General features: G+C 43.0%; 1 protein-coding gene across 1 annotated transcript in view; it reads left to right on the top strand.

Annotated features, from left to right (window-relative positions):
* The window catches only part of ADARB2 (adenosine deaminase RNA specific B2 (inactive)), a 421,252-nt gene that overhangs the window by 392,016 nt on the left and 11,044 nt on the right, over positions 1 to 18,192 (top strand). Inside the window, exon 8 of the mRNA XM_034760060.1 lies at positions 11,869 to 12,050. Within this exon, the coding sequence (XP_034615951.1) occupies positions 11,869 to 12,050 (182 nt within the window). The remainder of the gene's footprint in view (positions 1 to 11,868; positions 12,051 to 18,192) is intronic.

The following is an 18,192-nucleotide window of genomic DNA, read 5'->3' as shown; positions in this document are numbered from 1 at the left end:
TACTCCAGATGAGGCCTCACCAATGTCGAATAGAGGGGAATGATCGCGTCCCTCGATCTGCTGGTAATGCCCCTACTTATATAGCCCCAAATGCCATTAGCCTTCTTGGCAACAAGGGCATACTGTTGACTCATATCCAGGTTCTCATCCACTGTAACCCCTAGGTCCTTTTCTGCAGAACTGTCCACAGGCACGTCCCCTCCGCAGCTCCCATTGGCTGCGGTTCACGGTTCCTGGCCAATGGGAGCTGCAGGAAGCGGCGGGCCGCAGAGATGTGCTGGCTGGGAATGTGGTCCTGGGAACAGCAAACTGTGGCCACTTGGAGCTGCGGGAGGACATGCCTGCAGGCGGTCAATGTAAACAAAATGTCTTGCAGCCTGCCAATGGATTACCCTGATGGGCCATGTGCCAAAGGTTGTCGACCCCTGTCCTAGAGTATATCATTTAGAAAAACATACAATCTTGATTAAAATTTGTGAATGGTAAAGAATCCTCCACAACCATTGGTAAATTGTTCAATGCTTAATTACTTTAACTGTTAAAAATTTATACCTTCTTTCCAGTCTGAATTTGTCTAGCTTCAACTTCCAGCCATGTTATACCTTCCTCTGCTAGACTAAAAAGCCCATTATTAAATATTTGTCCCTCAAGTAAGTACTTCAAGTCACCCCTTCACCTTCTCTTTGTTAGACCCAAGTAGCACAACTTATTTAGCTTATCACTATAAGACAGGTTTTCTAATCCTTTAATCATTCTCGTGACTCTTCTCTGAACCCTCTCCAATTTATCAGCATCTTTCTTGAATTGTGGGCACCAGAACTGGTCATAGTATTCCAGCAGCAGTCACACCAGTGACAATGCAGAGGTAAAATGACCTCTCTACTCCTACACAAGATTCCTCAGTTTATTCATACAACAATTGCATTAGCCCTTTTGCCCACAGTGTCACCCAGGAAATGTGTGATTATTCATGTTCAGCTGATTATCCACCACAACCCCCGAATCTTTTTCAGAGTCACTGCTTCTCAGGATAGACACCCCAACCCCACCCCCATCATGTAAGCATAGCCTACATTCTTTTTCTTAAATGTATACATTTACATTTAGCCGTATTAAAATGCATATTGTTTGCTTGAGCCGAACCTATCAAATGATCCAAGTGACCTGTCCTCCTCATAATACCACTCCCCCAATTTTTGTGTTATCTGCAAAATTTCTGAGTGATGATTTTATGTTTTCTTCCAGGTCATTAATAAAAATGTTAAATAGTATAGAGCCAAGAACCCATCCCTGCAGGACCCCACTATTTCTATGACTTCACTTCACTTATTCAATGAAGATTCCCTGTTTACAATTACATTTTGTGACCTATCAGTTAGCTAGCTTTTAATCCATTTTAATGCATGCCACGTTAATTTAGGATCATTCTATTTTTTTTTTTTTCAAAATGTCATTTGGTACCAAGTCAAATACCTCAGGGAAGTCTAAGTATATTACATTGACACTATTGTGTTTATCAACCAAACTTGTAATCTCCTAAAAAAGGTCTGTTTTCCATAAACCCATCTTGCTTGGCATTAATTATATTACCTTCCTTTAATTCTTTCTTAATCAAGTCCCATATCAGCCACTCCTTTACCTTGCCCATAATTGAGGTGAGACTGACAGGCCTATATTTACCTGGGTCATCCCATTTACCCTTTAAAGTATTGGTACAACAAGTGTTTTCTTCCAGTCTTATGGAACTTCCCTAGTGTTCCAAGACTTATTGAAAATCAGCATTAACTGTCCAGCAAGCTTCTCAGCCAGTTCTTTTAAAACACTTGGCTGCAAGTTATCCAAACCTTTCATTTTAAAATGTCTGACTTTAATAGCTGCAGTTTAATGGCCCCTTCTGGATTTAAAATCTATTAATTTATATGTGTATATTTAAAATTTGGTTTCTGTGACTCCTCACGTAACCCACACTAATATTGTGTTGGCCTTGGTTGTCCTCAGGTGGCCAGGCCACCTAAAGGTTTTATGAGTCTCATAATGCATGCTGAAGTGGTAGAGGTTCGAGATTTTTTAATCTGTAGGCTGTAGAATCAAACATCCCGTTGGCCCAAGCACCCTTGCTTACCCTCATACACGAGATTCTGAAATTCGTTCTCCACAGCACTGATGTCACTAAGACACACACAGAGATTTGTGAAAAAAGAATATGAAAGGGGCATATGCATTGCAGAAGCAAATTCATTTAAAAATTCAGGCAGTTGTTTAAAGAAACTGTTTTTGCAGTCTTCACCCAATTCTACTTAGTGCTAAGCTCAGCCTCCAAAACACGGACTTTGGCTCAGTATAGACACCTTGGGGCAGCACTGCGGCTCTGGGAGAACTGTAATTTCTCAGGCTCATCATCAAAACAGAAACCTCCAAACTTGCTTAATATTATGGGTCAGATTAAGCCTCTCTTTACCTTGCTGCTCCCATGCAGAGGCCAAGTACAGAGGAAATCCAATGCAAGGTGACTACGGGGTTAAGGCTGCTGCAGATGTTAGGGGGCTGGGGAGGAAGTATCGCTGTGGTAACACCCTTCTTCCATTCTGGCCCTGCTGTGCAGGGAAGAGCAGATTCTGACCTGAGTTTCCTGGGAGCTTCAGGGAGAATTGTGCCTGCTTCAGGTGCAGCCCTTTCCAGAGAGGCCTCAGGAGTGCACTTTGGCACCATCCCCAGTGCCGGGCTGTAGCTGAATGCCACAGTCCTGCCCTTTCTGCGTAACTTCAATGGAGAGGGATCCGTTCAATTTTTTGTCTGGCTTGGATACATTGTCATACATTTTTGCACATATTTCTCTGGCTCTTCAGGTGTCTAAATACTTTTAAAAAACTGGCCCCCAGTGCGATTTTCAAAAGTACCTAGACACTTAACTCCCATTCATTTCCATGGGTGCCTTTGAAAATCTCATCAAGCACCTACACACCTTTAAAAATCTGGCCCTAGTGCTTAATGCTAAGCTCTTATGAACATCTGGCCCCAACTATGGGTGCTGAGATCTTCTGAAAATCTGACTATACACAGACAAGACCAAATTCTGCAACATACTGTGTTTCACACCGAACAGCTCCACCATCATATTTCAGAGCAGCACTAATTGTGCACCCCTCTTCTAGCTGCCCAAAGTCTGTCCCCCCCCCCAGTTCCCAGTGCAGATTAGATTGGATCTAGTTCTGGCAGAGATAACCTGGTTGAGGGCATGTTGAGCAATGGCCAGGCCAGGACATAATCATGTTTAAATGCATGGACCCTGACTCCTAGGCCCCATTCAGAACCACCCTTTTGAGGATCCCCTGGCAGAGCACTTGTGGAAGGTCTGCGAAGTATACTCACCACACACGTTGTGGGGACATTCCCTATTGAGCCACAGTGTTCCTGGCATATGCTTAGGAGTAAACACCAGTCAGAATTCAGCCCACGTTGCACTCACTCTTGACTTTAGATCATAAACCATTTTAAAATTGTTTTATTTTAAAAAGCTTCCTCAAAAGGTCAGCTTTAAAAGGCTGCATTTTTGTGCCACCGCATTATGCACTGAGCAGTTACCCATTATTTCAAAAAGACTCCGAAGTTAAACCCAGGGACTAAGTGAGATTTATAACATCTGAATTATACCTCACCCGTACAATGACATGAATAGCAGCAGAGTGCCTCCAAACTTCATGTTCGCCATTGTCAAACAGTCTATTCTTGTTCCCTGGCTAAGATTCAAAGGTCCTTCTCGCCCATCGCTAGTGAATAGATCTGAATATCTATCGAGGGAAGTATTCATAATAGCGTAAGATAAGAGTGGTGTTAAAGAATGGCGTAAGGATTTAGCAATAGGTAGGGTGACCAGATGTCCCAATTTTATAGGGACAGTCCTGATTTTGGGGTCTTTTTGTTATATAGGATCCTATTTTCCTCCACTCCCTGTCCCGATTTTTCACATTTGCTGTCTGGTCACCCTAGCAATAGGGATCCAAAATAGAACTTTACAAAATGATTTGGACAAATTAAGATGCGTTTAAATGTATCATAGAAAAATGCTAAACTGCTAGTCAGTGATAGAGATTCACTTTTTTAGATCTATTTTAGGGTCGACCAGAGACATTATTATCAGAAGACTGAGCCTGGCAAGGTAACTCTTAAAAAAAGCTACTTCAAAAGCTGCATATTAATGTAAATGAAAATCAATTAACACAGCTAGCTCTTCAGTTAGAGACAATTTGTGCACACAACAAAGTCAATTTGTAATTCTCTCTCTTAACCCCTTTCTGTGTGACTGAGAATTCAACTTCAGTCTTTCATGACAAGGGATATTCCAGAAAAATATATATATACACACACACACACACTGCTAAGAAACTGATCAAAAACTAATGCGCTAGTTCCAGTTCCTAAACCACTAGTAGCTAAATAGTCATATTAATAGGAACATGGTCGGTACTCTGCTGAATATAGACCACCATGAGTAACAATTTATATGGTGCAAAAGCATAACAGGAAACTTTGATAGTAATGTCTGTGGTACAGTAGGTTAGTGGTACACTAAGCAGACAAGACTTAAAACAGTTGATAAGAACAAAAAAAAATGCATCTCCCATAAAAGCAATAAACAAAGAAAGCTTTCAAATTCACAAGCGATATTATTTATAGTTGTGGTTTTCAAAGGTGCCTAAGGAAATTAGGTGCTTAGTACCCATTGACTTTCAATGGGAGTTGGGCACTTAATTCCCTTATGTGTCTTTGAAAATTTCAATCTACATTTCTCTTAATATTTCACTGGGAGCAGTGGGGAGTGGGGAGTTAGCTGTTTCCTTTAACAATAATAACAATAATGTTGTTAGGAAAAATTTAGGATTTGAGTCTGCCCTCGTGCTGTGAATCAGGAGTAGCTCCATTGAAGTCATTGGAGTAACATCAGTGTGAGATAAGAATCGGCCCTAGACCTTCACAGCACATCAGTGGTAAGTAAATATTGACTTCAGGGGAACTATATCCATTTACACCACTGAGGATTTGGCCTATTGTCCCTTCTTCATCAGCATGCTCTATTTTTATAACCTATGTTGAGAACCGGATCATGCGTGGCCCTTGAATGAGTGCAGAAGTAGGGCATGAAGAGCCTTACCCCTCTGTCTGCCTTCCCCTCCTACACACACCTTCACACAAAGACCACCCTTTGGCATAACAGCAACCCTTACACTGAGATGCAATCCAGCAGCACTCACTCTGGGGCTACTCCACCACCCAATGCAGACCAGTACCTTCAAAGCCCATTAGGTTTTGGTTAGTTTATGCAGGCTCAATCAATTTCAGAACATGACAGTTGTTTGTAGTGTTGTTATAGCTGCGTTGGTCCCAGGTTATTAGAGAGACAAGGTGGGTGAGGTTATATCTTTTATTGGACCAACTTCTGTTAGTGAAAGAGACAAGCTTTTAAGAACATAAGAATGGTAATACTGGGTCAGACCAAAGGTCCATCTACACACACCTCTCCTTCAGATCTGGGAAAGATACTTAGCTGTGACACTCTGAGTACCTTTCCCAGACTTGAAGAAGAGCTCTGTGTAAGCTTGAAATCTTGTCTCTCTCACCAGCAGAAGTTAGAACATGGCAACACATTTTTCTCAGCTGAAATGTGCCCCCTGCTGTTCTGCTCCCCCAGTTGAACAGAGAAGGTCTATGAAAGTAGCAAAGTCTTCAGCATGCTCTTACTTCATAGCTTCAGATTCACCCAATCACACCTTCTTGGCTTCTTTTCTCCATCACACAGCTCCATTCTGCTGATTTGCTTGAAGCAGTGTAGGGGGAGAAGAGGGAGGAAGGTAAATTAACCAATTGAAGCAACATTAGTTCCATGCTTAGAATGTGTTTCTTTTCATTTCACCAGCAAGAGAAAGGGACAGAGTTGTGGAGGGAGGAGTGTAGATGGGGAGGGTGGGCCAAGAGAACAGAGCATCACAGAGGATGAAATAAAAACCACTTAGGTAGGGGAAGCAATCAGTCAATAAGGAGAGGGGGGAACAGGAGCGTTTCCTCGACCAATTACTGTCACCCTCCTGGTGTGCAGCATATCCTGGTTGTCTGCCCACCTCCCCAAAGTTGGCCATATTTCATTGGCAAAGCTGTATACCTAGTGTACCTGAAGTGCACTGGGATCCTTTGGGAGAAAAGGTGCTATATAAATGTAAAACACTGTCATTATGTACACTGAAAGATAACGGATGTAAAGCTACACCTACTGCAGTTGGGTCAGCTTCACATATACAGCAGCAGGAAGGTGCTGCATCCAACTCCAGTCCCAGGCTGTCAGTTATATCACAACAGTGATGAGGATTCTGATGTAATTATTATTTATAAGTATATTTTCAAGAATCTCTGTGTTAGTGACTGACTGGCATAAGCACATGCAAACAGTTCCGTTGCGATTGTAGTCAGAGTCGCCATGTAGTTATGATTTGTTCTGAGCAAGGAGAGTGTGTCATCTAATTAAAGAAAAGCTGCCTGCTCCAAGATCCCTTCCAATTCATCTTTGGCATTTCAATGACTGACATACAGGCAAAAATATATTTGTTTAGGGATTATTGAAAACTGGGCAAGGAATTTTGTCTCTGCGAACACTGCAGTAATATCAGCGGCTTGAACAAAAGGACTTGAGCAAAAGACCTAAACCAGAAAAACTCCCCAGTTTAAGCTTTGGGGGGGACATTTGGTTTTATTGATCCTCTTTGCTGAAGATTTTTTTAAAAATCTGTGACTGTGTGAGAAGTGGAATGATTTTCTTATTGGAAAGGTTATTGAAAAGCACACAGAGTATAAATCATCTGAGAAGTGTGCCCTTGAAAACAGCCTTTACAAATCTTGCACAATTAGAAATACTCAAAATGATCCACTATATTTCTTCTTAGTGAGGAAAGTCACTTTGATATTTGGAGGGCCTGAAATGTAACACTGCGTTTCCGCTGAATAATAATTTTATTTGGAAAAGCTGTATTTGAAGCAAGCACTTGTGTGGGAACACAGCTACTTTCATGCACCTACAGTAGATTACGTAGAAAAAGCTCCTTCAGAAATGAACATTGCTATTGATATTTTTACTGCCGCTCAGAACAGAATCACTTCCCACAATTTTCCTACCCGTCCTCACTACGGGGGGGGGGGGGAGGGATCGATTTAAGATACGCAAATTCAACTATGCAAATAGCTTAGCTGAATTCGACGTATCCGAGCCGACTTACCCCACTGTGAGGATGGCGGCAAATCGACCTCCACGGCTCCCCCGTCGACGGCGCTTACTCCTATCTGTGCTGGTGGAGTACAAGCATCGATTCGGGGATCGATTGTCACGTCCCGACAAGACACGATAATTCGATCCCCGAGAGATCGATTTCTACCCGCCGATTCAGGCGGGTAGTGAAAACATAGCCTTAAGTAATCCTGTAGGTGTTTAATTACCAGAGAACTGAGCTGGTTACTAAAACCAAGAGTACTATAAATATGTGATAGCCAGAATAGGGATTATACAAGCAAGAGGCTTCTCCCAAATATTTGTCATTTGAATATAGTCCTCATGAAAATTAATTGACTGGCTGCCCTCAAGCATGAGGTCCTCTCCTTAGCCACAGAAGAGTGCAGCACAAGTTATAGCAATGCAAACTTCCAACCAATGTGCCTCTGCTCTGATCTGTGACAGAGATGGGAGTGCTCAGGGACCCTAGTGCAGAAGTCCATCCCTAATCAGAACAACACTCAACTTTAGGTACCTATTGACTTCAGTGGGACTTAAGCAGGTGCTTATAGTAATGGTGCTCTGCTGAATAGGAATAGACTTAAGCACTTGGTTAAATGCTTTGCTGAACTGGGGCCAGACTTGAGAGCATAGTTCAATCTTTGCTTTTTCCATCTGTGGGATCTGTGCTGAGACTGCCAGTCAGGGTGCAAATTAGTGCTGATTTTTGTGATGTGGACTTGCGAGTAGGTCAGCAGCATCAGTCACTGAACAGCCATCAGGTGGTAATTTGGTCGCTGCTATCAAGGTATTGATCTGAATCCATGACCAATAGCAGAAAAGCTCTTTACCTCATTATGATTACATTACAGCCCCATGACGATCCAGTTCCCATTCCCAAGTATTTTGAAAAGGAAACACCAAGCTTTCCGTTCTTTTGTTAGCAAGGAGAACCGTTATCTCAAGGACATGAAAATAGCAAAGCATCTTTTTTCATGAACGGGCAAATGTGTACTGGGAGGTGTCAGAACAATTTAAGGACACAATCCACTCCTTATAAAATGGAATGGAAAGCTAATGGAAGCTAAATCAGGCCACAAGTTTGACTGGCATAGAGACACTAAGCCTGCAAAACATGAGATAGTCTGAGAACCATTTTTAAGACTGAGTGGACTAACTAGCTTGATAGTTCTCATAGGGGGCTGGCACTGGAAATCAGTCAAGAGCTGCCTTCCCCATTGAAACTTGCCTGCTAGGTGAGTAGGTCTGTTATCTGGTCTCTCTCTCCTCCATGGCACAGGATATAGGTGATATTCTGAAAGGACCTTAGTTCTGGGATAATAAATGTATACTCTGTCTTCACATTTCAGGCACAGGTGCTTCTCTGAATTTTTTCCCTCATTCTTTTAGTTGCTTTCTCCTCTCTTTCTGTGTATTTAGTTATATATAAATATCTTAAAGTCAAGGTCCGCCTTGGGTGATCCACAAATCTTATTGCCTTTCTAATGCTATTACTGGGCTGTCCTTGGCTGGCTCGGAGGGACAGTCTTGTCAGGCAGAATAAGCACAGCAATGGAATTTAGGAAGCCCTGAGTTCTAATCCCAGCTCTTCCTTTAAATAACTCTGTGGTCTTGAGCAAGTAACTTCACTTTTCTGCCTCAGTCTCCCAGTGCAGATAATTATATTGATCTACCTCTCAGGATCATTGTGAGAACTAGTGAATGTTTATACAATGCTTTGAACACAAAGGGCTGATCTGATCATTATTATACCATGTTTTCCATTGATGAAATTCCACTCACTTCATAGACTTAATCATCCCTAACAAGGGTGTCAGCGAGATCAGAATTAGTCATATAAAGATGCTACAGGTTGGTATTTAATGCAAATAATAATCATTACTATCTCATTATTTATTATGTGAACTCACTAACCTATTTTTGTAAATAAGACCCAGGTAATCTACTTATGATATGCATATTGGTGATATTTCAGTCTTGCGGAACATATGTTGTTTTTCTGTTTTCTCTTTCCTTTTCAAACAAACATACGGGGGGAGGGGCGGTTTGGAGGGAGGGTATAAAAGAAAATGTCATATATTGAGAACGACACTGAGATCTTGCAAGTGTTTCAGTCTGGAAGGAAGAGTTGCTGTCTAATATATTTTACTCTGCTTCAAAACCAATTCTGAATTCAGTGCTGTTAACTGAACTCTCTATTTCCTAAGCTTGCATTATTAATTTTGCATTGCAATAAGATATGCATTCAAAGAGTCAGATAGTCCCTTCCTTTAAAAGTGACATTATTTGCAGAAATGACCACACTTTTTTTCCCCAAATGAAGTTATGCAAATCTGATAGACTAAAGTAAATGTTTCATAAAACCAATGACTGTTTAAATTGTGGGACTAAATTGTTTGTATATAAATATTACCTTTTATATTCCATTTGAGTTTTATGTAGATGAACACATTACTTTAATGACCTGCATTTATGGAGGGAGAGAGGGAAAGTCTCACTCTGAAATCCTCAGCAGCCAGATGGCTGCCTTTTCTTGCATGAGATTAAAAGATGTTTCTCATTCACAGCCCTGCTTCTGAGGCAAATTAATATAGCCAGCTAAATTGCTTGTGTTTTTGGAATAAAATTTAAAGAGAACTTTTTAAAGCAATTGGTGTCACAGGTTTCTTGAGCAGATTGCTCTCCAGGTACAGCATGCTGGTTTTAAACATTCCGTAATTAATGGAAAGTATTCCGTGTTAATTGACTGCTTCAGGAAAGGGAAATATAATGACTCCTTATTAATCATGAAAAGAGACATACAGCACAGAGGCACCGCAATAATTGCACTAACGGTTGAGAAATGTTAATTAATGAAAAGAACAATGATGTAAGAAATTAGCTACATAATGCTTGCTGCTGATGGAGATTGTGCTTTAAACACATTATTTAGCATTGTAACCACTGGATGTTGCCTCAAATAACAGACACCTCGAAACTCTTTTTCATTTGGCTCTGGATCTCCAAATGTTGTCAGCTTTTATAAGCCCAAACGCACTCCCCAAAAGCACATTTTTCAAAAGAGTTTCTAATTTGAGCTCAGCACTACCCAAAACGAGGTGAAAAGCTTGAACTATATTATCAGTGTCACTTAAGTTCAGGAAAACATGTTTGTGTTAATTTAGGAAGGAAAAATATTTCTCATTAAACTGGCACTGAGCGAGACAGAACCTGAGGTTTGCAAGTGAAGATAACTGTATCTTGAAATCTCTTTTTCCCCTTTTTCTCCTTTCTGCTTTTTATCTAATTATATATCCTCTAGAGAATTTAGAATTTGGATTCAGTCTTATTTGTAACTAGCTTTATATAAAAGAATTGTACGTATTAAAATGCAGAGCAGCTCTTTCAACTAATCCAATAGCAGTTATAAGGAGCTCAAAATCATTAGCAGTTGCAAGGCCCTAAGGTTTTCATCGTCATTCTTTTATATCTGTATTGAGAGCATCAAGGCAAGGCACACTCAGTCTGACTATATCAGAGCTCATCGAATTATTTGTTATGAATAAATTACCTAACAAATGTAGACCTTTTTTCGGTTCAGGAATAGACTTTGATTTTTTTTTTAAGGTATTTTCTCTTCATAATTGCATGACAAGCAGTCTGTGCAAACAAATGTCAGCCTGTGAGGTGTTTGCAGCAAACTGGTCATGACAACTATGTGGTGTGGCAATTGGTCACCTACGAAACATGGCATCGTGTCTGCCCCATGAGTGGATGACCGAAACTTTCTTAAAGAAGAGAATAGCAAATAACATATGACCAATAGCGAATAAGGAATACAAGTGCTTTTGTTTCCACTCTAACCCCATTTCTAACGTAAGAACATGGATATTTTTATGCAGGACAATTTTAAAAATCCATAAAAATGTGTGTTAAGAATAAATGCAAAAGGGGCTTCAAATCAAATAGCCATTCCAAGGATTGTGTCCAACATGAGGCCTATAAGTCAGATGTAACTCCACTAAATCAGCAGAGTTACACCAGGCTAATACCAGTGTGAGAGGAGAATCAGTCCTAGTGTTTTCCACTAGTTGCCCAGTGTGAGAAAATCTGTGGGCCTGATTCACTCCTAACTAGCTCAGCTTTATGCAGGAACAACTCCATTGAAATAGGTCCGGTTGTACTAGCATAAAGCCGAAGTAATGCAGTGCTGGCTCGGGCCTAATGAGCTAAATCCTCAGCTACGCTGTGCTTGGCACAACTGATCCAGGGTGTGAGGGATAACTCTAAATCACATTTCTGCTTCCAATCCAGGGGCCACCAGCTCCACCCCTTTCTGCCCCGACATGACGGCACACTCTGATGCTACAGCAGGAGGAGCTTTATGCCAGCCAAAGATCACTCCACACCGAGGGAATCCTCAGCTATATATTTAGGGTAGTTTAAGGTGACTTAGCCAAGTAGAGCGTCTGACCCTAAATGTTTATCTCTGGAATCAAAATTCCAAAGATGGGAAAAGTCTCCCTCACCCATGTGTTGACATTTTTTTTTTCCTCACAGTCTCTCACAGGTTCGTTTCTGTACCAGTATGTTTTATCACTGCTGTATTTCTTTTCCAGATGGAACGTTCTTGGGTTACAAGGTGCTCTCCTCAGTTACTTCATCGAACCCACATACTTGCACAGCATTATTGTGGGAAGCCTCTGTCACACTGGTCACCTTTCCAGGGTAATGAGCCATAGAATAGAAGACATTGGTCAGCTGCCAGCTTCATACCGGCATAATCAGTTGCTCCTCAGTGGTAAGCAAACACCTGCTTGAAAGACAAATGATCACCTTTCCCATTACTAATTGCACTGGACGTCAAGAGGAAAGTTAACTTCTTAGCATTTGTTTACACCATGTGTCCTCCATGCATCCAAGCTGCATGTTTTCCTCTCATTCTCCTTTGAACAATAGCAATACACTGCTCCAGGCTACATTGGGAGAGGAATGATCCAACTAACGCAGCAGGCTCCCAGGGAAGCAATTTATTCCTAATGATAATCAGTAGGAAGGACTGCTGGTCAATAGGGACTGCCATGATGCATAGCTGGGGTGACCATGTGGGTTACCTGAATATGTGCATAAGAGTCTGATCTGGCACCCATTGAAACCAATAGTAAAGTTCTAATTGACTGCAATGGGCCCAATCCAGCAGGGTGCAGCATGCCCACAGTTCCCACTGAAATCAGTGGGAGTTGAGTGCACTTAGCACCTCACAGGAGTTGCTCAGCACCTTGAAGGATCAGGCCCAAACTCTTACAGTGGCCCATTGGTGGCCATGAATGCTACACAGCTTTAAATGCTTAAAGTGGCATCAGTACTTTAGCTCTTCCAGCCCAATGGACTTCATTCCCCTTGTACTCAACCCTGCCTGCCCAACACAGCCCACTCCTGACCCAGGGCCTCCTCAAGCTCCCTCCAGCCCAACTCCCACTTGCTCAGAAACATCTTCCCCCAGACTGAAAATCCTTCCACTTCCTAGCTAACATCGCTACAGCTCAGAACCAGTCCCCGCAGCTCAGAGCCTTTTCTTGTTGACACTCCCAGGCTCAGGGACACACACACACACATACAGCCCTACAGAGTCAAAACACCCATCCTCAGGCTCAGGACCCTTCCCTCACCTACCTGCTGCCCCCCATCCGCACCCCAGGAGAAGTAGCCCGCCTCCTCCCCTACTCCATTCCTTGTTGCTGGGTCTGAACAGAAGCATCAGGGAAGGACTGCAGGGAGGTTAATGCAGGGATCCCTGTACTGTCAATCAACCCCACACAAGCCTTTATTCCCTATTCCCTCCCCTGCCTGCAGTCTGTGTAGTCCAGCTCTGGCACCATAAGGAGTCCCCTGGTGGCAGCAGGTGGTACAACACCCCACAGTACATCATCCACACTACACAGTAGTAATAGTATTGGTAGGATGTAATCCTATCAGCCCCCATAGCCTAATAAATCCTTATTAGCCACGGCCTGATCCAAATCCAGTGATGTCAATGGAAAAACTCTCATTGATTTAATTGGCCTTAGCCAGCAGCCAGGATTCCCAACTATTCTGAAGCTACCTTAGGGCCTGATCCTGAGAAGTGTGGACAACATCCTGCAGGTTGCTGAGTGCCTTCCAGTCCGTTTGAGGTAACTGAGAGTCGAAGGTTCTCAGCACTTCACAGGATCAGGCCCTTCAGTCAGGCTCCTGGAACACTGGAGAACTGTGATTGTTGACAAGGGTGCACTGAGATACCAAGGGGATGACTGTGGTATGTATAAATGACTTGCCAGGAGCCTCTGCTGACATTGCAGCACTGACCTCAATGGAGTGACTTAAAGCACCTAAGTCACTTCAGTGCTGTTGGATAGTTTATCCTTTATCTATTTATTATTCCTCTTGCTGAGTTTTTATGTTTCACATGCGTCTTTGAGATAAAAATTAGCTTTGCTAAGCTTGAAGAAGTAATAGTTTAGCTAAGGGGGAAATTGGCTGTTTCACTGTGGGCTTAGCACATTAGATTGGTACCACTTACCTGTTTGTTGTCAGGGTGAGTATGTCAGAGGTAGCTGCTTAGCCTGTTGTCGAACATTTGCTTTATAAATCTTCAGTATAGTTAGACAAATATAGAAGATTGTCTAATACGAATGTATAAGGAATCCCCATACATATTTCATCATTTTGTTTGAGATTATATTAATAACTATATAAATCCTGTTTATCAATGACTACACTAGAATGAGAATTGGCCTCTAAAGTGATTTCCATATAGAGTACCAGTATATTCTCCCTTTAGTGCAGAAGGCCATCACACACTTTAGCCAATTAAGTCCTCAAAATAGGATTTAAGTGGGACTTATGTAGTTCATAGGTCTTGTGCTGGACCTCTGCACAGGGGTGAATTTCACACATTGTGACCATAATGAACTTATTTCATATGTTATTACATCAGTTTTACATAATAGTACATCAGTGTACATGAGATAAGAATCAAGCCCATTTTCTAATAAGTCTCACTGGAAGTTTCCTGTGTACAAAGAAACCCCACGCAGGTTGAAAAGTGATTAAAAATGATAAGATTCTAACAAGGGAAATGACCACAGCCAGCCCAGATGATACTGGCAAGGGTTTGGCTTTATACTGTACATTTATGTTTACGAGCCAATGTCACGTATTTTCAGGATGGTAAAGCTGCATCAAAGGGGTACCGATGTCACTTGCAATGTATTTGTTTCATAGAACTTGGTTTCTTCTTTCACTGAGAGTTGTCTTTGTTTGGGAAAGCTTTCTCTTTGCCTTTATGCTGTCTGTGAATTTCCTTTAGACTGGGAGCAGTAGTGGGTGGAATCTGTCTCTCCAGATGATTTGATCTGTATTGCTTTAGTTAAGAAAAACATTGTTTCATACATGCTCATGACTCCTACGGAGCCAGTGTCAATCCATATTAAATGTAGGTTGTTGTGATTTATGTTATGTGCTTCACAGCTGTAAAACTGTGGTGCACAGAAGACTTCCTCAAATGAGAGGTTTCGAGGACAAAGTATTCAGTGAAACTAATGGCTAATGAAATGGGTGACTAGAAAAAGGCACGTGGAATGCATTGGAACCCATAACTATCTCAAACCGGGCAGCTTCTACCTCTGGATTCCAGTTAGAACTCAAACTAATAGAGATTAAAAATTATTGGTCCCCTTTGTTTATGAGGATACCTAGCATTTTTGTTATCTCATTTATACCTTAAGGTAGGCCATGTTAGTGAAGAAAAGAGTTAAGGCCCTGATGCGGACAGCTGAGATCATTCCTTGCTACCACAGTAGAAAACACCCGTTTGATTTTTCTCACACACCAATTCCACTCAAGTGAAATTCCATTGACTTCAATGGCATTACTTTTGATTTACACCACGTGACTGAAAACAGAATTAGGCCTAGCATTAAGGGTTTTTTTGTTTCTATTTCTTTTTAAAATCTAACCTGTTATAAAAGGTTCTCTTACTGATTTGGGGGAGGGGATAGGAGGGAGAATCCTAACTCATGATATTTAAATGCTTGGGGTTGGCAATGCTGTGTATCCCATTAAGTAAAACAGTGTAGGTCCACACTGTGCCATCAGCTACACTTCTGCAACTCCTATGACTCCAGTGGGGCAGAACCGGGTGTGATTCAGGGCACAATTTCGCCTAGTTTGTTTCAAAGACTTTAATATTAATGAGCTCGAGGGGACTGCCTGGATCCACAGGAGCCCCTTGTTAAAATGCCACTATCAATCAAAGGGCCAACCTGGACCTGACTCTAACAAGGTAATACAGAGGAGTAAGGGGTAGTAAGACTCCAACCCCATCCCTTCCCCTGAACTTGGGCCCAGGTGCAGAGGGAAAAGAACAGAAGCCTGCTGTGCGCTTGGTATTCCTCTCATCCCCTGAGCAGGTGGGTCAGGAGGAATAGGGAGTAGGGAGAGTCTTGGCTTCACCCACACTAGCTGGTGCAAAGGAAGGAATATTCTACACCCAGTAAATGGCTGACGTAAATGATCCCCTCCCAGGAGCAAGTGAGGAGCAGGAAAGAAATTGTGATTCTCTGAGTCACGATTCCTCCTTGGGGCTCCTCCACATTTGGGCATTGAGCAATGGTTCAATCTAACCCTAAAGAAAGGATTGGGATGATTTCCATGTCTCTGGTCAAGTTCACCCTCTCTCTGGATATGGCTGAATTATCCTGCCAGAGAGGACTTCTGTCTGGAGCTCAGAAAAATACCTCTGGAGGTCATTTTCCCCGCTCTCTACAAATAAGATCCCCAACTTTTCCCACTCCCCCATAATGTATACCACAGGCAGAGAGGAAACATTTCTGTGGGATTAAATTATCCACTGTGCAAAACTGTGAGTTATTAGCTAAAGAACACTCTGGCCTCTGCATCCCTCAATCACTGTAGATGTTCTCGGGTATGCAGGTGGGGCAAATTAAGCCATTTATTCCTTTGTGCATGGATCTGGAGATCACCTGATCACCTCACCATGTTACCCCCCCTGACACTGTTAACTGACACTGTAACAGGACCAGGTGAAGAGATGATGTCTAGATCTGGACACGGGGGCTAAATTTCACTCATATGATTGGCAGACATGCATCGTCATGTGCTATTGCTTTCATACAGCCTTTAGGTTTTTGGGCTGTTCATCAGTAATATCAGTTCCCACCCACCCCCCGAGTTTCTGTTTTTAATTATGCTGTTTTATGCACTGGTTATTGCAGAGCTTCAACTATTGTTTAATGTCAGCTTGGTTTCGGCTTCTGTGGGTTTCTATGATCCCTTCCGCTATTGTAGACCGCTCTCTATTGGCACTGATTGCCTGGGGTTGACCTGTATTTTTTTTTATTGTTTAAGGGATTAATTGTAATGTATGTATGCAGAGCTCCTGTTAATTCAAATCAAATTTTTGTTTTCCTCTGGTCATTGATTTTGCTGCATCTGTGTTTATTCTATGACTTGTGGCTTTTTGCTAGACAGGGACTGGCTGAGCATTTGCTGCCATATTTTTAGCACTCAGTCCGTTAAGCTTTTTGGTAATATCTTGACAGAGATTGGTGCGTAAGTGTCAAATGCCAGATTCTGATCAGTTTGCATCTTGTTCTGTATGGAAGTATATGAATAAGACCTTGGAGTTCTCTGACATTCAGGATTTCAGCAAAAGGATGTTTTTATTCTACTGCTTAGGAGAATTGGATTTTGAGATGCAGACTCATCAGTTATCTCAGAAAAAAACTGAAATTGGTATTAATGTGACATGAAAGTGATTGCGAACCCAGTGTGTGATTATGACTCAGTTTTAGTCTTGTCTTAAGCCGTCTTTGCCCTGTAGCTAGGATAGTTCAGTCACCTTGGTCATTCCTCTGATACCATCCATGCCGAGAAGCCATAAATACCCAATAGCTGTATCTAGTGTGACCACTTTCATTGTATTATTTTGTTTTTTAATGGCCTCATTTCTTTCCCTCTACATGCTCAGTCCCCCTTTACTCTAGCAGACACTTTTTTTCCATGTAGAGAGAACCATGCTGGACAATATTTGGAGCAGAGAGTGAGCAGCTCTCTATGACATTAATTCATGCCCTGCTGAGAGGCACACAGCTGAGAGGTGGGAACTGTTTTAAGTGGCAGAACTGGCGCTGCTTCTAATGTTACAAGTGCTGGAAGCATTTTCACGCAGGAGGACTCCAACAGTATTACTGTGATGGCAATGCGGTCCAGTGAGTAGGATCCCAGTGTGGATTTTGTTCCCCACTGGGCTTGCTGAATGACCTTTGGCACATTACTGAGGTCTTTCAAAAGTAGGGTGACCAGATCACGCAAGACAAATATCGGGGGGCAACGCGGGAGGGCGTGGCGAGGGGCGGGGCCAAAAAAAAAAAATCCTTCCTCCGCAAGCGCTGGAGGGAGGCCCGGGAGACTCAGGGGAAGCGCGGGGCCGGGGTGAGTAACAGTCCGGCCTGGTCCCTTGCAGGCAGGACTCAGTTGGGTGGTAGGGAGAGGAGGGGGGCGGCCCGCGGGGCCAGGCGGCGGCTGTTCTCACCCCCGGCCAGCGAGACTCGGGAGCAGCCGCTGCTGCAGTTCCCACTGCCGCGGGGGCAGGAAGCGGCCATGGCGCTCCGTGGCTGCAGCTCTGGCGCCCCCAAAACCCCCGAGCCGGGGCCTGCTGCGGGGACCCAGCAGCGCGCACGCTGGGCCCAGCCCCTGGCCAGTCACATCTGGGCTGCTGCCCAGCTGGTGCTATCCCGCGGCGGCCCCGGAGTGGGGGCAGCAGGCCCCAGCCCCCCCGTCCCGCAGGGGAACGAACGGGGCTGGGCTGCCGATGCCTCCACCCCGGGGCCGCTGCGGGATAGCACCAGCTGGGCAGCAGCCCAGACGCGACTGGCCAGGGG

This window comes from Trachemys scripta, chromosome 2 (genome assembly GCF_013100865.1).
Source record: "Trachemys scripta elegans isolate TJP31775 chromosome 2, CAS_Tse_1.0, whole genome shotgun sequence".
NCBI classification, from domain to species: Eukaryota; Metazoa; Chordata; order Testudines; family Emydidae; genus Trachemys; species Trachemys scripta.
This window is presented reverse-complemented; position numbering and strand designations above follow the sequence as displayed.